At 41.7% G+C, this 27,650-nt stretch overlaps 9 protein-coding genes across 9 annotated transcripts; 3 read left to right on the forward strand and 6 right to left on the reverse strand.

Annotated features, from left to right (window-relative positions):
• Positions 1-130: 130 nt before the first annotated feature.
• Positions 131-2,044, reverse strand: BCR41DRAFT_330978 (cation efflux family-domain-containing protein; the record flags this gene model as incomplete). The annotated part of the gene is made up of 8 exons (XM_022021778.1): positions 131-223; positions 320-462; positions 580-645; positions 748-957; positions 1,064-1,151; positions 1,275-1,349; positions 1,474-1,665; positions 1,691-2,044. 8 exons carry the CDS (start codon positions 2,042-2,044, stop codon positions 131-133), a joined length of 1,221 nt encoding a protein of 406 aa, XP_021886066.1.
• Positions 2,045-5,133: 3,089 nt separating this feature from the next.
• Positions 5,134-10,069, reverse strand: BCR41DRAFT_391857 (hypothetical protein; the record flags this gene model as incomplete). Its single annotated transcript, XM_022028392.1, has 8 exons — positions 5,134-5,387; positions 5,463-5,663; positions 5,794-5,886; positions 6,112-6,485; positions 6,614-6,627; positions 6,789-6,959; positions 7,053-9,505; positions 9,634-10,069. 8 exons carry the CDS (start codon positions 10,067-10,069, stop codon positions 5,134-5,136), a joined length of 3,996 nt encoding a protein of 1,331 aa, XP_021886067.1.
• A 709-nt stretch (positions 10,070-10,778) lies between these two features.
• On the reverse strand, positions 10,779-11,830 carry BCR41DRAFT_345200 (hypothetical protein). The gene has a single exon (XM_022022669.1). The coding sequence runs from the start codon at positions 11,658-11,660 to the stop codon at positions 10,929-10,931; it is 732 nt and encodes a 243-aa protein (XP_021886068.1). The 5' UTR covers positions 11,661-11,830; the 3' UTR covers positions 10,779-10,928.
• Positions 11,831-12,181: 351 nt separating this feature from the next.
• BCR41DRAFT_345201 (hypothetical protein) lies at positions 12,182-13,886 on the reverse strand. The gene is made up of 3 exons (XM_022022670.1): positions 13,550-13,886; positions 12,676-12,982; positions 12,182-12,532 (listed from the first exon to the last, which is right to left on the reverse strand). Exons 1-3 carry the CDS (start codon positions 13,847-13,849, stop codon positions 12,354-12,356), a joined length of 786 nt encoding a protein of 261 aa, XP_021886069.1. The 5' UTR covers positions 13,850-13,886; the 3' UTR covers positions 12,182-12,353.
• A 389-nt stretch (positions 13,887-14,275) lies between these two features.
• BCR41DRAFT_418469 (guanine deaminase) lies at positions 14,276-16,266 on the forward strand. Its single transcript, XM_022029628.1, has 3 exons — positions 14,276-14,841; positions 14,941-14,997; positions 15,100-16,266. Exons 1-3 carry the CDS (start codon positions 14,650-14,652, stop codon positions 16,258-16,260), a joined length of 1,410 nt encoding a protein of 469 aa, XP_021886070.1. The 5' UTR covers positions 14,276-14,649; the 3' UTR covers positions 16,261-16,266.
• Positions 16,267-16,928: 662 nt separating this feature from the next.
• On the reverse strand, positions 16,929-18,776 carry BCR41DRAFT_345205 (hypothetical protein; the record flags this gene model as incomplete). The annotated part of the gene is made up of 1 exon (XM_022022671.1): positions 16,929-18,776. A coding segment is annotated over exon 1 (1,256 nt), but the record flags the coding sequence as incomplete, so codon positions are not given.
• Positions 18,777-20,725: 1,949 nt separating this feature from the next.
• BCR41DRAFT_345206 (component of cytosolic 80S ribosome and 60S large subunit) lies at positions 20,726-22,137 on the forward strand. Its single transcript, XM_022022672.1, has 4 exons — positions 20,726-20,760; positions 20,924-21,067; positions 21,693-21,834; positions 21,941-22,137. The coding sequence occupies exons 2-4, from the start codon at positions 20,938-20,940 to the stop codon at positions 22,002-22,004; spliced, it is 336 nt and encodes a 111-aa protein (XP_021886072.1). The 5' UTR covers positions 20,726-20,760; positions 20,924-20,937; the 3' UTR covers positions 22,005-22,137.
• Positions 22,138-25,004: 2,867 nt separating this feature from the next.
• BCR41DRAFT_345210 (hypothetical protein) lies at positions 25,005-25,576 on the forward strand. The gene is made up of 2 exons (XM_022022673.1): positions 25,005-25,186; positions 25,315-25,576. Exons 1-2 carry the CDS (start codon positions 25,041-25,043, stop codon positions 25,472-25,474), a joined length of 306 nt encoding a protein of 101 aa, XP_021886073.1. The 5' UTR covers positions 25,005-25,040; the 3' UTR covers positions 25,475-25,576.
• Positions 25,577-25,814: 238 nt separating this feature from the next.
• BCR41DRAFT_345212 (ZIP zinc transporter-domain-containing protein) lies at positions 25,815-27,254 on the reverse strand. Its single transcript, XM_022022674.1, has one exon. It carries the CDS (start codon positions 27,218-27,220, stop codon positions 25,832-25,834), a length of 1,389 nt encoding a protein of 462 aa, XP_021886074.1. The 5' UTR covers positions 27,221-27,254; the 3' UTR covers positions 25,815-25,831.
• Positions 27,255-27,650: the final 396 nt, after the last annotated feature.

The raw sequence follows: 27,650 nt of genomic DNA on the forward strand, positions 1-27,650 counted from the left end.
GAATGGACAAAGAAGGGTTTAATGGGATCATGAATACAAGTTTTTATTGTCAAGGGAACAAACAGTCTCGCTCACGTGTAATATCGCTTTTTTTATATTTTTTATTTAATTAAATTTTACATCTCTATCTCTACTTCAACTTGCGGTGCTCTGGAGCGTGAGAAGTCTCATAGTCAACATGTACAAACGCACGCTCAACATTTGGGAGAGACTCCAATTTGATCTAGTGAGGTTTGTAGAAAAAAAAAACAATTAGCAATCGCTTTTTGAACGCAAACTAAGAATACTTCAATATTGAATAAACAACAGATAGACTCACCTGAAGGCCTTCACTGATATCGTGACTTTCCCACAACGGTGTCTCTGGTGCCATGACAACATCCACCTCCACAAAGAAGTTATTGCCGGCGTGATACGCTGTGCATGTATCTACTTGCAGAATCTTACGGTGATGGGTCAAGGCTAAATATTATATATATATACATCAAGGAATATTTTAGATGACAAATCGACAAACCTAGTGGGCTTCTATTCTTTTATCATTTCTATATTCTTGGTTTTTTTTTTTTTTTTTCTTACCGATATAAGTCAATTTTTTGAGGAAAGCTGGGTCTGCAGACTTGCCTACAATGAGCTGGATTTGTTCTATAAAGCAAGGCATGTTTGAACATCAATTTTTTTTCTCTTATCTTCTAAGAAATAAATAAAGAAATAAAGAAATACATATATATATAAAAAGGACTTTACCATAGGCAGTCCACACCCAGGAACGCAAGATAATCAGAGAAACCACGATAGCACCAGCTGGATCAAGCCACCAGCAGTATCTGCTCATCAAGGACGCAAACAGACCAAATCCATTCACTGACAAATCATTCCTGTGATCCGTTGCTAAAATGTTGGCTGCGTTATACTGTCTAATCGCCTTGCAATAAAGAAAGAGAAGAAATTTGCTGACTGTGAAAGACAAAAAAAAGAAAAAAGAAAAAAAAAAAGATTAGAAGATGTTAAAAGTGCAAAAAAAAAGACGAGGCAAGAAAAGAAAAGAAAAGGTATACATTACTGAGTGCGAATCCAACGAATGCAATAGCGATAGCACTAGGCATAGGAGGTGTCTGGTTGTTCTCGAGCAATGTTCTGACAGACTCAATCTTTACAATCAAAATTTTTTTGATCAGGAATAAAAAGTGTCTTGATGTCAACAAAGATCAAAAAAAAAAAAAAAAAAAAAAAGACAAGCCCATAGTTTTAGTTCTTTCTACTTCTCCACTTACGATCAATTGAAGTGAAACAGTTGCCATCAAGGAAGCAAAGACAATTGTTCCTGCAGTCTCCATACGCGACTTGCCCTTTAAGAAAAAGAAAAAAAAAAAAAAAAAAAAAAAATATTAACTCGTAAGCTTATTTTTGCATTTTTTTACGATCAACACGTGGATACTTATAATTAATAATAACAATTTAAAAAGGACATACCGAAGGATATTTCCAGTTACTCTTAGTAGAAGCTCTAGCAGCGTACGTGAGAATGACACCCGAAAGCAAGTCCATGAATGAATCTGCCATGGTTGCAAACAATGCTAATGATTTTGAAGAAATAGCAGCATAGAGTTGCAGCATAAACAGCAACACGTTGACTCCAAATGATCCATACACCGCAATTTTGAGCTAAAATGAGAATAAATTAAAAAACTGTTAAAAGATTTTTCTGAGAGTTGAGAAATAAGGAGAGATAGAGAGAGAGAGAAGAGTTGCATACTTTGAGTTGGTTCTTCTCTTCTTCCTCTTGTGCCCCCTCTCGTCCCCCTGGAGGTTCGAGCAAGTCCTCAATCAACTCATTCTGTTCACGATAAAACTCTTTGACTTTCTTGGATGAGCGAATCGCACGGAGCTGTTCTTCAGACATGCGTTTTGATGCCAACAACATCGGATCACGGGCTTCATAGAAATCATCCTCTGATGAAGCGTCAGGAGAAGGGAGGCTACCGTTGATGATATCTGCTGGCCCAGACCCATGGCCGGTAGTGTCGATCTGTAAAGGTGTCATAGGTATATGGACAGATGAAGATGTTGCTGGTTGAGCAGCATGATGTCTATCATGAACAGAGTGGGTATGATGCCTGTGGAAACTAGGCTCCGCTGTTTGTGAAGAGGAATGAAGGGGGAGATCCATTTACTTGAATGAGACAAAATGAACTTTGATGGATGATGTAATGAAGGGGGAGAAAAAAAAAAAAGAAAAAAAAAAAAAAAAAAAGAGAGAGAGAGAGTGAAAGATAGAGAGCTAAACGGTTTGGGCTTATCTCTTGCGACCCCTTCTCTCACGCCTTCCTTTTTGTTTGGATGTGTGTGCTCCGTGACCATTTCGTTTTTTTTTGCAAAGCATGTTGCTTTCCCGTTTTGGGAATAGACTAGTCCTGTCCCAGTGCCGATAAGGGTTGTTTGCCTGTTGCAGTTGGCTAGTTCATGTAACATCCCGATAACCATAATAACCAAGCAAAAAAAAAAAAAAAAAAAAAAATCGGGTTTTGGAAAGTGGAGAAGGATTGTACGAGATGGAAGGATCTCCCTTTTTCAACAACAATAATCGTCCAATAGGAGCATGGTAATCGTCCTATACTCGTTCTCATTTAATTGAGCGCAGACCTTTTTTGTGACACAACAAACACAAAGACAAAAAAAAAGTTGTTCCTTTCGTTCTCTTTTTAGGATTCTGCGCATTTGGAGTCGCATAGTTTTTGTTATTTTTATTATGTCTTTTTTGAACATGATCCATTGCTTCCGTTACTGTTGCTATCCTTCAATCCCCTACTACTAAAGAGTCTATTCCATTCTTCTCGATCCTCCTCAAGACTCTTCCCAATCGATTCTACAAAAGTTCTTTGTATATGCTTAATCTGTGATCCTATCAAATTGACTTTTTGTTGGACGCGCTCGATTTCGTCTTGTACCTCTCTTAGACATGAACATATTGTCGTCAACATTGCTCGTTGATGACACCGAGTGCACATTGGTAAAGAATTCAAATTCTGTTGCTGGTGTTGCTGCTCTTGCTGTTCTTGCTGCTGTTGCTGAAGGAGGGATGATGACAAGTATGTTGCAGAAACAGTTGTATGAAAACTGTTCATAGGAGACATTATTGCTGCTGGTACTGCTGGTACTACTAGCACTGCCGGTTCCGCTAATTTTGCTGGCATATTTTTTATCCTTGCCGATAGAGATGAGAATGGGGATAATGAGTAAGCCCCATCTTTTTCCCTTGATGTTGACACAGCCTCCCCTGTCATAGCCTCTTTTGTCGATTCTCTAACAGATGCATCCAATCCACAACAATATAATCTGTGCAGCTTTGGATCAAAGAAAAAGTCCTGATGGCCACTATCTTGTTTCCGAATCATCCTCTCTAGAATTTCAACCTTCTCATCCAAAGCATCACGCGCTTTCTTTCTTTGGATTTGTGATTCAAGTAATTGATCTCTTGTAGAATCCAACGCCCGGATGTGTGAGACGAAGTATTCCAATTGCTCTTGGCTTTCATCGATTCTCTTCTGAATCTCCTTCTTGATGATGGATCCTTCTTCCATGTCCTCCTCGTCCTCCTCGTCCTCCTCTTCTTTGTTTTCTCCTCCATGACGCAGCAATAATAGGGACTTATCTGTAGTGGAAACCTGTGTCGAGGGGGATGGCGATGACGCCAATGATAATGGCCCACGTCTTGATCCGGGATCTAGCTCACTACAAGTGACTTTACCTGCTAATGAGTCACAGATACTTTCGTTACTATGGCTCCTACTCGATGATAATAGAGTGGATTTTGGATTCACCACCGTTCCAGTAGACTTTGAACTAGTAGAGTCAGGTGTCGACATGAATGGGTCGTGTGAGAAAATCGGTACTAATGGTGGCGCAAGTGTCGTGATCAGGCCCGTGTGGCGTAACGACCGTGTAGGCAGGGGCAGCTTCACTACCTTGATTCGATTTGATAGTGTAATAGAAGGTGGAGCAACAGTGGTGAAGCTTTTAACACGAGAGGAAGGAGGAAGGGGCGAAGAAGGAGGCTGAAGAGCTGCATTAAAAGACCCTGGATCGTCATTTACTTCTTCGGGACTTTCTACTAATGGTGACATACAGCCAAGAACCCTTGTTTGTTTGTATTTGAGGGGTTGTGCAGAGATCGAGCGTCTCGTTGGCAAAAAAGGAATATTAAAGTTCACATCGTTATTGTCTCTTATGACGTTGCCGTTATTGGTTATTCTATTGCTACTGCCATTAACACTATTGTTGCTACTGTTGCTACTCTTACTGCTGCTAGCAGCACTAGAAGATGAGCCGGCAATGACCAGTAGCGTTGATAACCTGGGTCTGTGGCGATTCCAAAGCTGTGTTAGGCTGAACCTAGTTGTTGTTGATGTTGTTGAAGTTGTTGATGCTGCTGTTGTCATGAGCGGCAAAGTCAATAGCGATGTTGATGATGGTAATGATGACAGCGGTAATGACGATAGTGGATCTGGGATATTAATGTCACTCAGAGGCTGATCAAGCATGGCATTATCACTTTGTTTTGGATGTACAAGCAGTAAAGGGTGTAACGCGCTATCACTGTGGACACGTCGGAGGATGCAAGTATCATCACTGCTGTCATTACTGATGTTGCTTTTGTTACATGCGGCGCTATTATTAGCCACTCCACTCTCAACACTATCGCTTCTGGAGCGAGTGGTCCTTGAAACATTGTTCGTTCGCTCACTAAGGCGCACGGCTTTCGGCGCGTGGCCCGTCCGCAAGCAATTGGAAGTGGGTTCTGTTGGTTGCATTATTTGCGTGGTAATGAGGAGAGAAGAAAGGATTGAAAATTGCTTCAGAAGCTCAAAAACACGTAAATAACCAAGGAAAAAGAAGAAAGAAAAAAGAGAGAGAGAGAAGGAGAAGGAACAAAAAGGACAGACATAAAATAAAGTTGTTCTCCGTGTTGTATATTTTACAGAATTTACAGCCATCAGTGATTTTGGACATGGATCGAAGCCTTGAGATTTTATACAGTAAATAGTAATGAATATGTGATAATTACATTGAATGCCCATCTATCACGCATTTATCAGATTACAGTCCGTTTTTCCTTTTTACAGGGTTGATTATCTATGTTGTAGTCAAGCCGCACTCATCCATTTGACTATGTGCAGTATTGGGGGTTTTGGAACTGTGATCGATACATTGTTTTTCTTTCCGCTGCTTGGAAATGAAGGGGAGATTGTACTGGACATCGTAGTTACAACTTTTGTCCACATAGTCAAGGTCGCTTTGGACACTGTCTCCGGTAAATCTGATCTGATATGACTGTCGACTGCCCTTTGCATCTGCCGTTGCTTCTGACGTTGCTGTTGTTCTTTTTCCTTTTCAGCCAATGGCGCAAGGCGCCTTTTCCCTTGATCACATTCATATCCTCGAGGTGTAATAGCCAGACGAACTCTCCCGGTCGTATTCAAACCGAATGCTTCTAATAAGCTCTTCAGATGCTAATCCATTAGTCAGCACAGACTCTGCGTTCAATACGTGCTTAGAATTAATAATACCTGAGGTGGCTGTGGCGTTGATAGCATGAACAGCAACGATTGTAGCAACGCAGCTTGACCCTATGGGATTATCATCAGATGCCGCTTGCAGCTCTTCTGTTTCGAAGGCCCGGGAGGCGTTTAAACTATCGTTCTACTGCCTCTGCTATTGCATGTCTACGATACATTTCTCTCTCATCCGTGTGTATTTGATTATGTATTTGTAGCTCTTCCTCATTTTGGTTACCACCTTCCAAGGTGATCATTTCTTGTTCAGAACTAGCTGCAGCGGCAGTTGTAGCCGTAGCCTTGTCTTCGATAGTGTAGCTTTCTTGATCAACTTATGGGTTTTGCGTTATAGACAAACTGACAATTCTTTTTACCGCCGAGAGTAAGAGTACATCCTAACTGGTGGAATCGCAATGACATCCCTGTCTGTAATGTCGTTGATGCTGACAGTGATAGTGACGATTGCAATGGTAAAGATAATTGCAGTGCCAGTGCAACTCTTCTGAAAGGGAGATTCGGTCCTAGCTGTTATTGATGGTTTTATTGCACCTCAAACCTAGTGACAAAGGAGAATCCTTTTGAAGCCCTAATAGTCCCATATCATCGCTTTCTTCCATGCTATTGTCATGTTCGATTTTGGCGGCCATAGGGGCACTGAGCTTTGTAACCCTTGAACAAGGCCTCTTGGCCAATTTAGCTACGTTTCTGAACTTTCTCGACAGGGACTTTATACTAATTCTGGGCTTCCCAGTGCATATTGGCACTGCAGCAGGTGAAGAGCCAGCAGCAGGGGATACTCTAGGAGGTAAAAGGGAAGAAGAAAAAACAACTCTTCTTCTCTTGTTGCCCTTGGGTCGGCCGCTGGCGCTATAGCGGCCCGTAGGGCGCGACAAGGCAGCATCATAGCTAATCTTGCTTTTATTGCTGCTTCTGCAGAAAGGGGTCGTCGAAGAGGAAGGAGAAGGCCACGAGGAGTATATGAAGTAGAAAACGGCCGAAGATGAAGAGGAACATAATGACAATGGCAATGACAATGGCAATGACAATGGCGACGGCACTCTCGAGCGGAAGCCTTGTAATGGTCAAAAGGATAATTGCAGTTAGAGTGCGAGTGTGGATAAAGAGAGAAGGATGAGGATTGACGTTATTTATTTGAAGATTTTTCAGCACTTATTTTGAGCGGCAAAGGCTAGAAACGACCTTCTCTCTTTTTTTTAGCATGGTTTCATTTACCAGCATCGTCTCTTGACTCTTCTTCAAAAACGAAGGGCCCAGTTTTTTATTATTCATCCCTGTGCTGTCGACTGTAGATAATAGCAAAGATGATCTGGATATCACTGTTTCGATACATCCTAAAGCCGGTAACGATACCATAACTGCTTTCTCACGATCTAGTTCCATACACTGCCCATCACATTTTTTCTCTTCCCACTTAGTTTTATTCTAGTCCTTGTCATTGCCCCTGAATGAAATTCCTGCTGCAAACTTCATATTTACTTTCGACTCCACCATCTCCTTAGTGTCCTCATTCATTTCTCTTCGATCAGCGCCTGCGGATGACGGCTGGATGTGGCTATGCGGCTTCTCCTTGTTGAATCTTTGTCCTTCTCCTTCTCCTTTTCCTTCTCCATGTCCTTGTTTGCGCGAGCAGGTTGGCCTAGGGAGGCTACTGCGAATACATCGATGATGGAAGTTTGAGTCAGCAAGCATTAAATTCGATGAAGTCAAAGAAAGGTCAGTTTCATCTTCGATATTCAACCTTAACGGACCTGCTTCAGATTTAGATGGATTGCCCTCAGCAGTGTCGCTGCTATGGTTGCTTCTATTACTGCTATCGCTATTGGTGTTGTTGTTATTGAAGGTGGTGGCAATGAGGCTGCTATGGCTTTGGGCTTGCTCATTGTATTGAGGAGCACATGCTCGTTTCTTGTTTGAAGCAACTGACCCGTCCGGCAAGACTACAAGCGCTTCATGGCCCCCCTCAATAATTTCTACAAACTCGTCAGGAACAGTATAGCGAGAACCAGTGGTAGTCGTGGATGAAGAATGGGTCATTACTCCTGAGGAGTTATTGCTGTTGCGAGATTTCTTTTGAATCTGCTTCTTGAAGGTATCAGCAGCAGATACCATTTCAAACGGCACTCCCCGGTCCGTAATAATATAGCTATTTTGTGGTGATGATGGCTGAGGGGACGATGGTTCTTGACCAGCATCGACCGCCGTTGTTGGTCCTTTATAGATGATCCTGTGAGCAGTGCCACGAGACCCCGTGTTATTGGACAGACGTTTCGAGCCCACAAGCATTGTCGAGGCTGAAGTAGACGTCGATGCTATGCATGCTTGTGGATTCTTAACTGGCATTGAAGAATGCTTTCTCATGAATGTATTCTCAGCCACTTCAACTTTAACTAATGATCCCGATGTGGTCAAAGAAGCCGATGCGGCTGTGGTAGTTGCAACTGAGCCAGCTACAGGCGTGCCTGACCCATCTGGCCCCGATAAAGGCGCTGGCCCCGATACTGGGATCGGTAGGCGTGAACCTGAAGACCTTGGAGGGTGCTGCTGCTGCTGTTGCTGAGGCTGCATTTGCTCTTTATTTACCCCAGAGGACTGTGATGGCATCATTGCTGGTGTCGACCTTGCCTTATTGAGCCTAGAGACATTGGGTTCTTTTGCATTTTTGACATTGTCATCATCACCATCATCATCCGACTCGGTAGCAGCTGCTTTAGCTTCTGCAATCTCACGTGCCTGCGCCATAGCTTCTGCATATTTGGCTGCTTTGATTTTAAGGTCTTTATACCTTTTATCCGCATCGGGGTGATCTTTATAGTAACTCGCATGACTCTCCATGTAGTAATTGAAATCTTGGATATAGATTTCAGTACTATTGGTTGCGGAAGAAACAGCAATAGTAGCGCTCGAACCGGGAATAGGGGCTGATTTTGGAATATTTTGCCTTTTTGCCATACTGTAATGACCACTATTGTCGCCGATGCTCATTATCGCAGGCTGGATACCACTAATGGAGGGGGGCGTGTATGTGTGTGTGTTTGCGGTTGGCTTCAAGAGAGGAGCAGTCTTGATCTGACCGAAATCCGCTCCCGGAAGAGGCTCCTGGGCCGAGCTACGAAGCTCATGCAATAATAAGTCTGACTCCTTATCCTGTTCATGACGTCTCGCGTTTACCGGTTTGCAGCATGATGTATCGATGGTGAGCTGGCTATCACGCAGTCTGTTCTTTAGCCCTTTCTTACTCTGAGCTTGAGTACTAGTGTAACCTTGGCAATATTGAAACTTAGTCTTCCCTTTTGGAGTCAGTTCAGGGCCTGGTCCTTCATTAAGTCTTTCATTGTTATTTTCTTCATTGTACCCAGCTTTCTGAACTTGATCAGGGCTAGTTACGCCCTTGCTGGAGTTGCTAAGCCTAGCGTCTGACTCTGTACCTCTTCTGGCTGGAGCGCAGTATCCGATATGCTTATGCTGTTTGCTATTCTGCTGTGGTTTATCAAAAATAGGTCTGGCAAGACTTGCAGAAAAGTTGTGTTCACTGTCATATCGTTCCTGGCTTTTGTTCTCAGCCAAGGGCATTGAAGGGCGTCGTGTGAAGGATGGCGATAGTGGCTCTACTGCACCAGGAACGGGTGTGGACGATGAGACTGAGGTAGATGGAGGCATGTACAATGGGAGCGCTCTAGGGCTTTTTCGGTTGTTCTTATCATTACTGTTGTTGTATATATGATGGCAAATACTTGTTTTTGAGTCGTTCTGAACAATACAAGAACCACAATCGCTTGCCACGAAGTCATGATGATTGTCATGTGGATTACAGGTCCCTTTTCCAGCAACATGATGAATTGAACTACTTGGTAAACTAATCGCAAGGGATCTGCTTCTGCTTCTGGTCACTACCGCATCTGATTGAGGTCGCGGCTTCAAGGAAGTAGTCACTAAAAACTAGTTAAAATTACTCTGTTAACTGCTATCAATCTTTCACATTCAATAAACCGTGGTATAATATGATGGCAGGGACGTTTCAGCAAATACTTGCGCTATTTATACCATTGTTAATATATACCTACATCATCAAATGCCTGAAAATAAGTATCAGCAGCAGCAGATGCAGCAATGGAACGCCGTCGATCCTCAATAATCTCCTCGATCGGCTGTGGCACACATGTTTGCGTCTTCTTCAGTACCTTTGCCTGGTTCCCATGCAAATCATTGCGGAAGTCCTGAGTACTGCCTCTATGGTTGAGCCCCACCAGATGACGATCAAGGGCACTAGCACTAGACTTCTTGTTCAGTGAGTAAAGTGAACGTCGTCTACTATTCATACTTGTGTCGCTCATTGCGACTGTGTGCAGAGAAAGACCATCATAGTCATAGTCATAATCTCGATCATACTCATTTTCATGTTCTACAGCTTCAGGATTGTTATTGTTTTTGCCAGGATGTCGATTCTTATCCTTAGGTTTCTTCTTTCCAAGAAAAGACTGTATGACTTTTTTCATTATTTTCAGAAAACAAACAAAAAAAAAAAAAAAAAAAAAACGTTCTCTAGTTAACGAGTTAACGAGTAACTAAAGTAAAGTCAGTCGCGTCTGAGCAGTATCCGCTGGAGATGTATGATTTGTTTTTGTTGATGTTTGGAAGTTTTGATGAATCGAAAGATAAGAATACCTTCAGAGCAATGGAATAAAGTGGCAGGCAAAAGAATAGAGCAAGAGAGAGACAAAAAGAGAGAAGGATATTGATACTGAGCGATGGTAAGACCAGTTAAAAAAAAAAAAGAGCTGCTAATGTCTGCAAGTGGTCTCTTGACTTGTTTTTATGGCCGTAGAGGATATTTTTCTCTCTTTCTCACATGCAATAATAAACTACAAGCAGGCTTAATGCCAACACCCTTTGTGGATACTGTTCGTTTCGTCGCTGCCTTTTTTTTTTTTCTTTTTTTTTACTTCAACTTCACTTGGAAACCCTGGAATTTTTCTCCGAACTGTGGATTCTCATTTAATCAATGCCCTAGTTTGTGGAAATTGACTAAAGAAAGTTTTCGGGGTGATCTCCTGGAAAGATGCCATGCAGGACGAAAAATTTAACTAGTGAAACAGAATCCAAACTGTATAAAATGTTCCGCCAATTGCACAAGCCGTTCGGAGTGAACACACAGGGAGAGTAAACGGGAGGGAGCAAATGTTATCAAACAAGTTTAGCGTCATTTTCTGATAAATTAAATAAATAAATCTTTATGTATATTTCTATAGATATATGTGCTATTTTATATATAAATAGCTATGCTAAGGAGAAGAGGGTCGAAGGTCCTGCCTCCGTGTGTGTGTGAGAGAGAGAAAGAGCAACCAAATCACCTTTTTAAGGGAAAGTCAAAAGAAGGATCTTGATCTCCATATCCCATTCAGGCTTCCATTCGTTCTCATTTGCAAAATTAATCAAGCTGGCCTTGATGCTCTCCAAGATCTGATTCAAGTTTCCATGAAGAGTTGCCGCATAGTTTGCAAGTTTTACTTGAGTAGTCAAAACATCTTGCAATGCTGGTCCCACAAAGTTGAGGTACACTTCTGAATCATCTCCATCTACACGAGCTTGAAGTTGACCAATCAGCTTCTTGACAATTCGAGTCTTGATCATCGGCATGAAATGGCAGATCGAAGGTGGGTTTCCACAAATGTAATCCATGTTGTGGCAATCAGGCATCGTCCAATTCACACCTCGAGGTGGTTGGTTCACTCGGTGAGGATGGTTACAATCTCCTTTGAATTTTGGCTCGTCCTTGAAAATCGTATCGAAGACAGTCTGGAAAATTGTGTTGCTCCAGGACGTCTGGGCCGCCAGTACCGAGTCCGCAACAGTCTTGGTGACAGCCTGCTTTTCTGTGAGAGTGAGAGCATCTGCAGGAATGCCGTAGAAGAGCGACTTCTCCACCTCAAAGTTCAGACGAGTAAAGTAGTTATCTGAGAGGAGTTGGTACTTGTCTGCGAATGCATGTGAGACATTCACTTGGCACTCTCGTTCACAAGCGAGAACTGAGGGCACGAATAGGGCCATAGAAAAGGCTCCAACAAAAGCAGCAATCGAGAATCTCATGTTGAAGTGAGATATACGTGTGTATATATTAAAGTAAGGTGTCTGATGTGATTAAAAAGTTTTCGAAACTGGGTTCACACCTGTGGAAAGTATTTGAATGGATGTGAGGAGTATGAGGATGAGAGGATGAGAAAATGAAGATGATGAGGATGATGAAATTAAAAAAAAAAAAAAAGCACCCCTATTTATTGGTAAAAGAACAGAAGGACCAATAAATAAAGTGTGCTGCTGGACAGCCGTTTCAAAAATAGCAAATGAATGAAAAACCCAGGAACGACCTTTCAATTTTCGTACTAGATCCGTCCAGAGGAAGAAGATCGAGGCCAAAATTGGATGGCAGTGTGGGGGGTACTCTGTACGGACATTTGTTGTCGTACGTATACCAAAAATAGACTGAGAATGTAAATCTTGTAAGCTTGTCCCACCATCATCGCCCATGTTGTTCTCCCCATTTGGGCGAAACCGATGAACAAAACGCACAGATTGCGCAAGGTTCAAAGGCGGTGCACGATATTGATGAATTTATGCGAAATGGGTGTTTTATTGAACCATAGAAAAAAGAAAGAAGGAGGACAACGTATTCTCTCTCCTAAAAGATTTCTCATCTTGCTGGTAATAAGGTGACTAGACTATGAACAAATATACATGAGCAAGAAGTACGTTGGATGCATGACAGCAAGCCTGTTTATCTCTTTAACCCAAGAGCGGAGCAGTTTCGCCGCCATTACGGCGGCCAAGCGAGCGAGCAACGAAGGGTTTGAGAGTGTAAATAGCAACAGCAATACCGAGACCAAGGGCGGTCCAGTGGATGACAGGATGGTCCTGCTGGACGAAGACACCAATGAGATACCAGGCCAAAACTAAGGCGCCAGCTAGAAAAATGGTTCAATAGTATAAAGCGCATATCAGCTGATGGCCTTGTAGTAAAGCTGAGCAGAATAGATCATTGTTCTGCCCTTTAAGAAAGCTTAATAAAGGTGTTGATGTTTAACACTAGACCAATGAAAAAACCTACCAACATCACCCTTCTTGTACTCAATGTAACCAACGACAGTCGAGGCAATAAAGACAAGGCCGATAACAGCAAGGACTACCTGGAAAGTAGAAGGACCATCCTCCTTGACAGGCGAGAGGACAGCGAAGGCATTGATGACCATAAGAACAAAAATCCAAGCATGGTAGAGCGAAAAGGGAAGGTGTAGAAAAAGAATTTCACCCATAGTGTCGGCATCATGCAGTCTCACGAGTCTGTAGTAGATGTACGAGACAGCCGAGGCAGTAAAGAGCAAAGACACGAATGCAAGGATAGTGTGACCGGAAGACTATTTTTGAGAAGATTTTGAATTTCATGTTAATATTGAACTGTCAAGCGACCAAACGTGAGACGACATAGTCTAGATGTCATTTAGGATGAGAGATGCATGAATTTGCAATGTGTTATACACGACAGAAGCCATGTTTGTGGATTGTGTAATGGCAATAGTTGCATAAATATGGAGGACCGCCTTGGTGTCAGTCCAAATTCAAAGAAGCACAAATCTTCGTCACTTCCATCCCTCCTCTGCGGAATCCCTTTTATTGTAAACGCGTCTGTCATGAACCTCTTATGGGCACTGTTTGGTTTCACTCAAGATAAATAAGGAAATAGGTAACAGTTTTCCTTCCATTACCACCACAGACAAAAGAAAAATGATCATATGCAGACAGTGAAATGATTTGCGCTGATTTCTCACGCCATTTCAAAAAAAAAAAAAAATAAAAAAGCGCGCCAATTTTTTTCCTTGAAATGAACTCATCACTTCTTTATAACGTCACTTCCGCGCTCAGAAAGCAATGTGGAAATGTGGAAAGCCTCTTTTTTTTTTTTTTTTTTTTTTTTTTTTACTTACCCAGAGAGCAAGCCAGATGGCGTTCAAGATCGATACAGTGACAAACTGCCAGCCAACAGCTTCGTGGACTTTGTCAGTGAACCACTGGTAGACCATCATACCACCAAACAAGAAGTATACCACAGTCCAGGCGAAGAAAGTATATTGAGCGGGAGTAATATATGACTTATATTTGGAATCATAGGGTGAGTCCGTGTTCTTATCACCTCCGAAGGTTGAGTACAGGTTGCCAGACAGCAGCGTCAAGTAGACGATGATGTTGGCAACCTTGGATGGCCAGTGATGGAGGGTAGCAGGCATGTCTTTTCTTTTTTTTTTTCTTGAAACGGCTTTGAGGCTGGATTGAAAAAGAATATTAATGAGAGGAAGGAGGAGAGGTGTAGAAAAATAGGAGAGAAGAAAGAAGTCTCAATAAAACTGAGAAGAAATAAAAAAAGAAAAATGCGATACATTTCTCTGATGCAGATGCGACAAATAGCACGAGAAAAGGCAACAAGGGCCGATGAATGATTGGGTAATCCATGCATTAAACCTCAACAACCCTGCTTTCTCTCCTTCGTCTTTCTGGTCTTTTGGTGAAACCCCTCTATTTCTTGCGCGGGAAAATTTGTCCGACCATGACCAACATCTGGATGGAGTTGCACCTTTTATAAACATAAAAGCACTTATGGAGATCGAGTCTATTTTATCAACAATCCAGGACTCGCAATCCTCACCACAGCGGATGTTGAAACGATGAATCACTGCGATCTCTATAGCTTCTTGTCTTCACATCCAGCTTTTAGTAATGAGTGACAACCAACGTCTGTAACCAAGTGATAGGCATAAGATGACACATATTGAGCCACATTTACATAATGCCACGTAGACTAGTTGTCTTAAACGCGTCCTATTCGTGGAAACCAAAGAACATTTGCGAGTGCATAAGAGCCCAGCGCTCTTAGTTCAACATTGCGTGAATGTATTCCTTGGAAAAGGCGTTACATCCCAAGTGCGCGCAGTCACGCGTTTTCGTCGGCTGCATTGCATTGCAAACATCAAGCTTCATTTAACTGAACATCCTCTCATTGCGCTACACTTGAACATTTATATTTCCACTAATGAACTCCTTTGCTTCGACCATTTCAAAGGCCTTTTATGGCACTTTTGTTCATTCTATTTCCATCAGAGAACTCGAGTTCGTCAAACATGCACTGTTATTTGTGGATAACCATGGAGTAATTGTTAAGATAATAAAGGATCTAAATCAATCACAGCTTCAAGAAGCATTAGATGGAGTGGGAGAGGATAAGGTAAAAATGTATTAAGGAGAGTCGCACAAAAGCAATAAGCAACTATATATACATATAATATTGAGTTTTTTTTTTTTTTTTTTTTTTTTTTTTTGCTAGGTCATTCTTTTAAATAACGATCAATTTATTATCCCGGGGTTTGTCGACACTCATATCGTACGGATCTTAAAAAGAAACTATAGATTTCAAGTAAAAGTATCCGCTTTAATGGTGTAATAGTTACCTCTGATATGCTGTTTTACTTCCCCATTGAGTTAGCATGCCTCTCAATATTCATATTGTGGGGACGGACAAGACACTCCACTGCTAGAATGGCTAAATACCCTCACCTTCCCACATGAAACCAAGTTCAAGGATGCTGATTATGCGCGTCAGATTTATACCAAAGCCGTAACACGTTCACTTCGCAATGGCACCACTTCTGCATGTTGGTTTTCGACGGTCCATCTCGATGCCACAAAAGAATTGGTTGATGTTATTCTGAAACAAGGACAGCGCGCCTATGTGGGCAAAGTCAACATGGATAGGAATAGCCCCGACTTCTTGACTGAAACGACCGAGGCCTCGGTTAGGGACACTCGATCGTTCATTGACTATGTTCGTCAGGCTGTCATTAACAGCACCAGAAGCAATGAGAATATAATTGATTCTGATAAAAAGAATGATACCAATACCGCTCCAACAAGAACACCGCTGGTGATGCCGGCTATCACACCTCGATTTGCTATCTCTTGCACATCCGAGCTATTAACAGAGTTGGGGAAATTAGCGCAGGAATATGATATCCCTATCCAAACTCATCTGTGCGAGACATCTCAAGAAATTGAGTCCACAATATCCCTGTTCCCAACATTTACCAGCTACACTGCTGTATATAAGGGTCATGGACTGCTAAACAGCCGTTCAATCATGGCACATTGTGTCCATATGCAGGACGAAGAATGGGATTTAATCAAGGAAACTAATGCTGGAGTGTCTCACTGTGCCAACTCCAATTTCAATATTCGGTCTGGGATGGCCAATGTCCGCAAGATGATTGATGATTTGGGTCTGAAAAAGATTGGTTTAGGGACTGATATTGCGGCTGGATACTCCCCTTCAATCTTAGAAGCCATACGTTGCTCAAGGACGTGCTCGATCGCCAGAGATCCTCAGAGATCACTATCAATTCCTGAACTGTTTTATCTGGCTACATTAGGTGGAGCAAGAGTAATGGAATTAGGAAGCACAATCGGAAATTTTGAGGTAGGCAAAGAGTTTGATGCCATCATCGTCAACACCACAGCGTCAAGATCTCCGATCGACATTTTCCCTCATGATTCGATCGAGTCAAAATTTAAGAAGTATCTCTTTGTGGGCGATGATCGGAATAACGAAAGAATTTATATCCAGGGCAAACAAGTCAGACTACCAGAGTAAACAAAGGAACAAAAAAAAAGGATACCTTCATCTAGGTTGAAGATCATTTGACTTAAGTTAGTTTTAAGTAGAAAGGCTATTGGCAATCTTTGTAAATTAGACTTGAGAGTTAAGATTAAGGCGATTTTCATCCCTTTGTTGGCGGTTTTTTTTTTATCTTGTAAGAGCCTGCATTTTGGTGGGATAAACATATAAACAGACCGTTGGTCATGTCCAAATCGAGCAATGTGTGTGTGTTTATATGCATTTGAGACATTCTTAGTTTTGCGATGCTCAAAATTCGCCATAGTTAGCATGAATGACGGATTGAAACGTGTCAACAGCATCAACAACAGCAAAAAAAGAAAAAAGATGGATCGTTGAAGCGGTTAAACAAATGATACACAAGATGCAGCAGGCATCACGAAACTCCCCTAATCTACTAAATATGAACATGTGTGTTCACACAACACATCACCATCCATTTGTTCCTCGTGCTTCGCTCATTTGCTATGCCAACTTGTGGGAAATAAAAGCTGGATTAGGGCCCTTCTGCATTAATGAACCCCATTTGACTATATGGTTCGCCAAGTCTATTATACCTGTTACTTTTCTCAATCATCACTTTTCAATAATATGAATTGCGTTATCTGTAAAGAGGGAGCAGTGTTCTTTAAGGACTGAAATATCATACAATACTTTTATACATAATATGTGGTTTTTGTCATGCATCTTGCTAACTATCATCAAGGAAAGGAGGTGGGTGGATGGGAGATAGCGGGTATCAAGAAGAGGAAGGAGGTTAAAAAGGACAGCTCCAAGACTGCCATTAATGCTATGTATGTGTGTCTTTTTTAAGTGAGTAAACACAAAATAGTCCTAATTCATCTAATCATCGAAATTGCGGCGTGCAGCAGGTCTTGTGGGCATTACAATTGGGCGATCATGAGTAGCAGTAGATCCACGGTACTCGCGGTCAAATGAAGTGTAGGTAGGGTTTGGTCTAAGCACAGTCTCTTGCTTCTCGTGATATGGATCTGAGACTTTGGGCCACGGTGTTAGATCATTTGAGGGATAAGGATCACGGAGCCAATCGTCCTGTAATGGCGCGCTTGACTGAGTAACAGGATATGGCGTGAAACCGGCATGATGTGGGGAGCTAGAGATATCAATACCACTGCTATTACTAAAGTCAGCAGCATTGGTTGCTAATGGTGAGGTCGAGTTATTAGTTAAAGGACGAGGCCGATTCGAGGGAATGGATCCCATCTCGAGCTTATTTGGGCTCGAGCCATCAGGGCTAAAACCATCATTGCTGTTGATATCGGAAGGGCCGCGACCCTCCACATGAACTGTGTTGAATAGCATTCGAATATTGAGGCCGAACTCAGTAAGCGTGAAGATGGTCAAGGTAGATGAGAAGAGTTCATAGTAGACATAGGTGGGTAGGCTTGTGTTAAAGATCCCGATGATGCGGTAGATAGACATAGCGATCAATAGAATCAAATCGACTGTGAACAGGGACGTCTGAAGTCGGCGATACTGCATTAACTCGACGTTCTTGCCCAAACTCATCCCCGTTAGCGTGGTAAATAGCTTATAATAGAAGATGGCTTCACAGAGAATGTAATAAAATCGGAACACAGGCGCACCAGCATCACGAAAGGTCCAGGCGATAGTCAAGCCCTCACATCTGGTTCCTTTTTCCACAGAACCATCGCAGAGTTCGTTTTGAATGATGTTGACAATGATAATGGCAAATAACTCAATAGCCCGGAAGCCAATCAAGAAGAAATGCAACAAATCGAGCTTGCGAAAAGCAGGGAAGACAGTTGAACATCGAAGGTAGGCGAGATACATGGTGATGGGCTTGGTGATGAAGTAGGCGATATTATTGATAACATTGAGCCAAAGGGCGGTGCGGAAGGATACGACTTCGAAAGCTGTGGTGATTAAGAAGAAGACACAAAACTCGTTGACAAGCTGTGCGATGTTGATGATGGGGAAGAGATGGTATTTTGAGGCGGTGCGTTTCAAAAACATCATACGGGCGAGGGAGTGAAGTGTAAGGACCATTGATGCTCCTACTAGTAGAGCTCCAAGGAGGACATCAAAGGTAATGGATGTGGCGATCAATGAGGCGCCCATGGTTTGAAAAATGCGCAAAAAGCGGCAGCGTGGCTTTGGAGTGAATATTCAAGTGTAGGATAGAGTGTGCTTCAACAAAAAAAAAGAGAAAAACAGGAGCCCTATCGTGAAGGCGGTGCTAACAAAAGAACATGCAAAGGAGGGATGAGATGCAAGAAAGCTAAAAGCAATGAAATAATGGACCTTAAAGTAACGAGAGAGAGAAAGAGAGAAGCATGGGCAAAGAATGTGTTTTGGCGCTAGTTTTTATATTGCCACCGAGGATAAACAACGGGCGAAGTATCTGATATTGAATGGTGTGATTGTGCGTGCTCGCATGCACATTGACACAAAATAAGACAGCCTTCGATCTTCTTAAAAGAGCATGCACTTGCCTCCACCTTGGATGCAAATGACTTGATCCTAGCTGGAGAAAGAAAGAGAAGGAAAGGGCTCTGAAGGCAATGGAAACAAGGTGTCAAAAGGCCAGAGCATTTGTTGTTCTAAAACGGAAAGGATAAGTTCAGAAATCGAGAAATGACAGGGTAAAGAAGGCAACACAAAAGAGATGGTTGAGCAATGGTTGCTCTCATTTTTTTCTTCCTCCTTTTGGCCTGAATTATCAATACATGTCTCTTTAGTATTTTGGGAATATGAAAGAGTTCTTTCTTGGTTGGCTGATAGATGAATCTCCGCTTTGTATGGTGACGCCTGGCAGCTCAATGATCGCTGTTCTCTGCAGTCAACCATGCTCAAAATGGTGCCATTTTACACACATACACGCTTACGCCCGATAAAACACATAAGCACACCAAACACATGCTCTTACACAACGAATGGCAATTAGAAGAAAAAAACATGGCAAACTAATCAGACTTGAAGTCTAATATCACTTCATTGGTGAATATCCCTTTTTGCATTACACTTTTTTTTTTTTTTTTTTTTTTTTCACTTTGAACCAAACGGGCTTCCTTCTGTCCAGAGGTTAGGCTAAGAAAGCTGCTTTCGATCCTACCATTTACGAATGCGGGGATTCTGAGCAAATATCGCGACATGATTTCTTATCAAAGCGTGTTGTTTCTCTTTGTCTCTCTCCCACACTTACTGATTTATTAATGGCATAATCAAATATCTATTTCAAAACTTTTCACCCATCCCCTTTTTTGCCCTCAGCAGACTTTACAAAAATAATCATAAAGAAATAAGATTAATGGCAGCAATGGCAGTGTCTTCTGTGTCTAGAACAAAAGATGTAACAGATTATTTACCTTGGAACAAATTTTGAACGCATGGAGCCATATCTTATTAATATGAGGGAAGCAAAGGGTGAAAATATGTATGTACACACATGATATGTTGAAAAGTATGTGCCTCATCAGTAATAAAGACGACATTACATGTGGACCCCAAAACTGAGATATTTTTTTATCTTCATTGTTTTTTTTAGATGGTCATGACCCAAACTTCATCATAGCAAAACCAGTTGAAGTTTGTTGACGCGAAAAAGTGCAACCACGAGGCGTATCACAAAATAGAGACATGATTTGAATGAGATGCTTGTACGATTAAAATTATGCAGGGCCAGGTATTTTCAAAGCCCCTTCTTATGTGATGCATCTTCCTCAGGAGGTCCTTACAAAATTTCACTCACCATGCCCTCCATGGGATGTGGAAGAAGTAAGCTCTTCGAGGACAGCACAACGTGCAGCTTTACAGTCACACAGGGGAGTGAAGATGCCATGAAGCAAATTCCTTACATGAAGCTGTTTTCTTAAGGCCGTTTGCGTCCCCCACGAATATAGCTCGCGAGGGCTTCTACTGAATGCAACCAGAATATACGTAATCAAATTAACATCATGCTTATGCCATCCCTCAGCAACCCACCCATCAAAGGCCCCAGTCCCTCTACAAGTAAGCCTGAATGGCGATGTCACTTTCAGGAGATGCTTCCGTACAGCTGTAACTTTATCGGGCGGAGTGTCTGCGCATTAGAGACGGGATGGTTCCCAGGTCACTTGTACCATTTGCGGTATACCTGTCTTACGAAAGTACATGCTCCTGTAGGGCTTCATTTTACAATCTCATGTATTATATTCGTGTCATCCATTCTGATACTTTTTTATTTTGCCTTAACTGAACAGCAATCCGGCGTTTCCGCGCTCGTAATAAAAAATTATACAATGCTTGTGGGCAATATTACAAAAAATGGAACAGACACAACTCGTCCCAAACGCGCAATTAGAAAGTGGAACAAAGCACTCTGTCTTTTTGGGTTTCTCGTCACGTGAGTATATTAAGGGTCATGATAATTTTTCTGTTTTGATTGCTTTTAAAAAAAAGAAGCTCTTGCCAATGGTCTCTTGATCCTTCTCTCTCTCAATTCCAACAGACTTGGTATGAAACATCATTATTGGAGGCTTCAGAGCTGGATCATTCTTGTTCAGAAGGATGGCGTGTCTATAATCACTTGCAGAAGCATGATGTACAGAGGAAACAGCAATTCTTTTTTCTAATTTTCGATTCTTGGATCATCCCAATTGCAACATTTCCACCTTAGAATTAAATATCACAATGGCCCCTATCAACAAGAAGAAGGTTAAGGCTGGTGAGGGTATCAACTCCCGCTTGGCCCTTGTCATGAAGTCTGGCAAGTACCAGCTCGGCTACAAGTCCACCCTCAAGACTCTCCGCCAGGGAAAGTGTAAGTTACATTTTTTTTTTTCAGGATTAGATTGACCAGGAGGATTCTGGCTTGACTTGTTTGGAGGACGAAGCAGAATGGACATTCCCAATTCTTTTTTTTATTTTCTTGGCCGGAATTATGAGATAATTAGAAGATTTGATTCGATGATGGCAATGATGCAGGAAAGATTGAAGTTTTTGAATGTCTCAATTGCGCATTCAAAGATGAATTTTTCCAATGATTGTCGTTTTCGTTGTCATGGCTGCTTCTATTTCTCATCTGTGCTGCGTTTCAAGCTGGCTACTAGCTATTATTTTATTATTATTATTATTATTTGTGTTGCACGTGTATTGGCTTTCACACAAGCCGATGTTTTTCTTTTGGTGACCGGAGCTCGTAAGAGCTGAGAACGTCCCAAAAACTTTTTTCTCACCTTTTTTTCTTTTCTTTTTTTCTTTTCTTATATTTTACTTCTCATTCTTATATTTTATGACCTCTGTTTGCGTCTCACTTTGGTTCATATACGACAAAAACGTGTTTGCCACGTATTTCTTTCTCGATATGGTTATACGAATTGTTGGGCGGTGGGGACTTCAATGATTATTGTCTTGAACCTTGAACGGATGATTTGATGACAATATAGCCAAGTTGGTCATCATCTCCGGTAACTGCCCTCCTCTTCGCAAGTCCGAGATTGAGTACTACGCCATGTTGTCCAAGACCGGTGTCCACCACTACACCGGCACCAACGTCGAGCTCGGTACCGCCTGCGGAAAGTACTTCCGGTAAGTTCTTATGGCCTGCTGCATATGGCTTCTAGTTTATTTTTTCCTTTTTTATCATCATAGCAAACCAAATCTGATTTTATATCCATTTATTCTATATAAATAGTGTTGGTGTCCTTTCCATCACTGATGCTGGTGACTCGGACATCATTGCCAAGTCTGAGGCTTAAATCCTTTTAAATAAGGGAAGGACCAAAATACCTTTTTTGTTTGCTTCTGATCTCTCTTTTTCTTCTATCACAGATAGTGTTGTTAAAGGGGAAAATGATTGTGAATAAAATGGGGTTAACCATGAAAAGTGCTTAAATATGTCTTTCCTGAACAATGTTTGATACATGGCTTTCATTAGATTAGATCTATCAGTGAAAGTTTTTTTTTTTTTTTTTTTTTTTTAATAACGTGATCGTTTCTTGGATCTTTCTTCTCGTGCGCTGACAAATGAAGATGAAGATTTAGGACTTTGACTACGGCTCTGGCTCTGGCTCTTGCTTTGGTTCTTTTGAGATTCTTTTGCCGTAGCTGGAGTTGATAGTGATGGGCGACCTCGACGAGAACCAATGCTGCTAGTATTGCTGTTAGAAGTTTTTGAACGACGATCATCTTTATCCTTGTCTTTACCTCTGCTGTTGTCTCTATCACAATCCCGTTCTCGTTCTCGTTCTCGCTCTTTTTCCTTTCTACGCGAGTGTCCTGTTGAAGTTGAAGCGGATGGATGTGACAGTTGGGAAGAGACAGCGATACTTCTGGATCTAGAGTTTGATCTTGAGCTACTTGCCTCATTCTGATTACGACCGCTATTGGTATTAACACCGGTAAAGTTATCACTACTGCTACTACCTCCAACGCCGTCGTTAATGTTATTATAAAATATATTCTGTGAATGGGCATGACTATCGTGTAGTACGCCATCTTCTCGCCATTGTCCTCGTCGCTGTTCCAAATATCGGCCCATGTATTCTGCCTCTTCCTGTTCTAGACTAGGTAGTGGTTGAAGACCCTTTTTTATCCGCAGTTGATCTACTTCCTCCTTCAGGATTATGAAATCATGTTGCTTAAGCTGTGTCAAGTGCTGAGAGAGTTGGTCGCGTTCTTTGATTAAATCTGCTTCTGCTTGTTGTGCCTTTTTATTTATTTATTTATTTTAAAAGAAAAAAAATCATGGAGTATATTTGTTATTGTCACACTTGTTTTACCAATGGTGCTTAAACAATAGAAAAAAAAGAAAAGAAAAAAAGCTTACAAGTGCAAAGTCTTTTTGGATCTGTTTCACCATGGCGATATACCGTGCTAATTCTGTCTGGAGTACTTTTCGTTCACTACGGACTTCATCTAGAAGACTTTCTTTATCTTCCAAGTCCTGGGCGGTCTGTGAAATTTGACTTTTAACATGTAAAAAATCTTCCTGACGGATTCTTTTTTTTTTTTTTTTTTTTTTTTTGTTATTTTTATCAATGAAAAAGAATATGAAGACAATTAATACACTGAAAATTATAAGTGTAGGTTTACCAAGAACAACCGAACAAAAATCGAGGTTAAGTGGGGGACTGTAAGTGACATTACTTCATTTGTTTGAGCTCCATCAACTCGGCTACCTTCTCGTCTGGGTCCTTGTCCTGTGCACATGGTAGAGGTAGAGACTGGACCGTGCTGCTGATAGGAAGGCTATTGTACAAGGCACGAAATGATGTTTTCAAAGTGGACGAAATATGAGAAGAATTGGAAGGTGTGGATGAAGGTGTTGATGAGGGAGGATCGTTCTTGTTAATTTTTGAATACGCTACTGGACAATCATCCCTAAGTTTTTTTTTTTTTTTTTTTTTTTTTTTTTTTTTTTAATAATAGTCAGATGTGAGCTTGATAAGATCGTTCCACGCGGCGTCGAAGAAAGAAATGGAAGAAATGAAAGAAAAGGAAAGGTACCTCCGTATCATCTTTGCAGGGCTAGACGATGATGAATCCAAGTCTTTGGAAAGACTGTTAAACCGGACAGATTTCTTTTTGATCCGCAAGGCTAGATCAGGCGAATTGGACAATGCTTTCACGAACTGGTCACGATGGCTTTCTGGGATGATGATACGAGTCATACATATCTGTTGCTGTGAGGAATCAATATTCTGTATTGCTGTTGGCTCTGTATCATTTCTTGATTCTTGTTTCCTATCATCATCTAAAGTGAATACAATGAATATGGGAACGTAAATTGTTGTTGATACGGCAGAAGCAGCAGAATTATCAGCAGACGGCATCATGATACTTACTGTCGACTTTACAATTTGGAGGTATATCAGCCGCTTTGTGATGGTAATTGGTAGCAAACCTGGAGCTGTCATTATGATGATATCCTTTTTGGATCGATGGCTCCGGATTTATGCTTGATGATGGTGACATTAGGTATGACTTTGAAGAGGTTGGATAGTTACGTTGCTGCTCTGCATTGTTTTCTGCCTTGTGAGCACCGTTGAAACGATCATTATCATTAATGTTGACTTGTCCCGAAGAATGACCTTGTGACATAATGGCTATCTGAGGCCCAGCAGTAAATACCCCAGACAATGAGAAAAAATGGATAGATTAAAAAAAAACTTCAAGAATTCTCTTCAGCCGTTGTTCTTTTTCGTACACACACACTTCCCGCCAAAAAAAAAAAAAAAAAAAAAAAAGAGGCGACACTCGTCAAGTTAATAATAAAAATGAGACAAAATTCAATTGAGAAATGAAGGTAATAAGTAAGACGCGACGCAGCCGTAAGCGAAGACGGCGTGTTAATAATATACAAAAGCCAGGGGAATGGGGATCGATGGATAGGATTTAGAAGAACAAAAGAGTGGATTGAAAATTTTAAGAACCTACTTTTTTGAGTGTGACAAAGCAGAATATTCACATTCCTTGAAGTCCAAGGTCTCATTTGTAATTCACTATTTCCAATACACAATGGGGAAAGGATCGGTTTAAATCCAGTAACTGTTCCTCGGAGAGAATAAAAACTTCTGAAAAATATAACCTTCCCCTCTCCAGATCACACACTGCATCAACTCTATAATTCACCATGGCTTCTTTCATCAGATCAACAATGGGTACGAATCAGGAGACAGATATGAAAGCAACTTACAGGAAATAATCACCATGCTAGATTTAACAATGGAATACTAAATGGCACCAGACCTTACCCAACCTCTTCTTTTGTTATAGCCCTCGTCTGGAGCCCAATGAAATCTAAAGCCTTTGCTTCAGTATCAGGGCCTGCATTATCGTCCAATGTTGCTGCTGTTCCTTCGACTGGCACATCTATCCTTTGCAACGCTGTCCGCCATATGAGCTACAAACTAAAGACTAACTCTGCCGCTAAAAAGAGGTTTGTTTTCAAGCTACACGAACCGTGGAAACAATGAGTCTATCTGTAGCATTAAACAACTTCAGAGTGCTAGATTATGATATTCACAAGTGATCAATTAATCTCTTTTCTTCTTGTGGACAAAAAAGATTTGTTGCTCTTCCATCAGGGAAATTCAAGCACTGGAGATCAGGAAAGCGCCATATCAACACAGGGATGGATCGTGGTCGTCTCAACAAAGCAGGCCTTGCTGCCTATGCTACCCCTCGTCAATCGAAGCACTTACGTCGCTTGATGCCATATGCGTAAAAAAAAAAAACCATTGGCTTCTATGAGTGCGAGCCGGGCCTCCTAGGAGCAAAATAATACACAACAAACCATAGACATTTACAAGCTTACTTTATTTTGTGGACAAATAAATATGAATTATGAAATGGAAATGTTTTCTTTTTTATATTTTATTGATACACACTGATATGACAGACAGAATTTGTAACATGAAGCGAACAACAAGCGACATTTTCAGAAGAGTGTAAATGATGAAAAATGGGGTATAGCTGATCTTCAAGCAAAAAAAAAAAAAGAAAAAGATTACATGGATTATATGGCATGAAACGTAAAGATATTACTTCAAAGTAATTTTTTTGTAGTAAATTACTCTTTGTTCTAGTGCTCATGATCTACAGAGAGGATCAAAGGTACAACCATGCCTCCAACAACACACAACACTTCAACTATAGACAACCCCTTTTCTCCTCCTGGGCCACCCATATATCCTGACGACCCTGACTTTTCAAAGTTATTCATCTCACTCATGACATGCATAGCTACATAGAGGAACGTGCCACCTGAAAAGAGCAAAAGCATGCCTGTCCACCAATGCAATAGTGCCTCATCATGTTGTCCACCCATTTGAATAAAGATATAGGTTAGAATTGCTCCGATAGGTGCTGCTAATGCAAATATTGCGACCTGCTGACGCGTTTGACGACGCGAAAATCCATGTTGCAACAAAACTGTCGCAAGCCCAAACGCTGCAGGCGCTTTGTGTAACATGATCGCCAAGAAAACAATAAAGCGGAGCTCTGGTCTTGAAGCAGATGCTCCTAGCGCAATACCATCAGCCGCTGCATGAACAACCAATCCAACTGTGATGGGGTTGCCTCGTTTCTTGCCACCTCCACCATTCATTCCAACCGCTGAGGGCATACGGATATTGTTATCGTCCAATTGAAGGTTGTGCAACTCTGTGAAATCTGCAACGGACACGTGGCTGTTGTGGCTGTGAGCATGAGTAGGGCCCATCTGGTCAATCAAAAACATGAGGATAAAGCCAGCGAGTAGAGCTAGGCCAATGTACTTGTGGGCATCATTGTCTTCCTCTTCTTCGTCGTGGTCGTGTCCGGATTCTTTCTGATCGCTGTTAGGCTGCTGCTTATTATCACCACTGCTATCCTCACCGGGCGGCGCAGCAGCATCGGGTGTGCCGTCTCCTATCTGCTGGCGTTTGACAAGAGGCAAGTGATCCTGCTCGGCTGTCCTATCGAATGCGAAGGTGGGGGCATCCAATTGATCTAGAGCTGATGAATGCTTAACATCAAGATGAGAACTGATAAATGTATCGTCCTGACGTGTCAACAGCATGTTATCTTCGAAAGAAGCAGCCTGTTTATCATCCCTCTTGAACTGGTCTTGAATCAAATAAGGATGTTCAGCATTCAAAACCACAATATTGTTCTCCCGTTTGTGAAGATCAGAGTTGCTCGATCTAGGAGCGGCTACTTCTGAGCGTCTATAAAAGCGTTTGGTGATGGGCTGATTATTGGTATTAAGTGCAACTCCTGCTGAGTCTGTGTGTGGGGTACTGTAGAGGGTTTCAACTCCTTCCGGAATGATGACAACCAAGGCGGTTCCGACAAGAAGACCCACACCAAAATTAGAGATGAGCTTGAGGCGATCCTCCGAAAGATGAAATGAGAGCGGGACGTTGCCTGCAAGGAACGATGCCACCAGCATAGCAATACAGAGTAGGATGAGGCTGAAGAATGGATCCATCGTAGCTGCTTATTTGAGAACTCCAGGAAAAAAAAAAAAAAAAAAAAAAAAAAAAGATTGGAATGATGAAAGTCGGCCACTGGAGATGCCCCGTTCAGATGAAAGTTCGTCGATGACGAAAGAAGGCGGGCAGTGCAGCTAGTCTTGGTGAGTCAAATGCTCTTTTATGGACCTTTCTACAAATTAAACTGATGATGGAAGGATGTGAGGAAGAGTTGGTGGATATTGAAGTGAGAGAAAGAGAGAGGGAACTTTACTCCTTGATTTGTATCAGAGGAGCCCTTAACTGAGGATTTGAGGTGTCTCCAAATGCGTTTCAGCTTCATCAAACACGGTCCCCGGGATCGTCCTGAGAGGCTTTGTATCATGCCGCGTTATGTGATTTATTGTTCTATTGCCAATAAACACTAATCACTGCCTTTAAATGTTG

The sequence above is a fragment of the Lobosporangium transversale genome (assembly GCF_002105155.1).
Source record: "Lobosporangium transversale strain NRRL 3116 chromosome Unknown BCR41scaffold_2, whole genome shotgun sequence".
NCBI classification, from domain to species: Eukaryota; Fungi; Mortierellomycota; class Mortierellomycetes; order Mortierellales; family Mortierellaceae; genus Lobosporangium; species Lobosporangium transversale.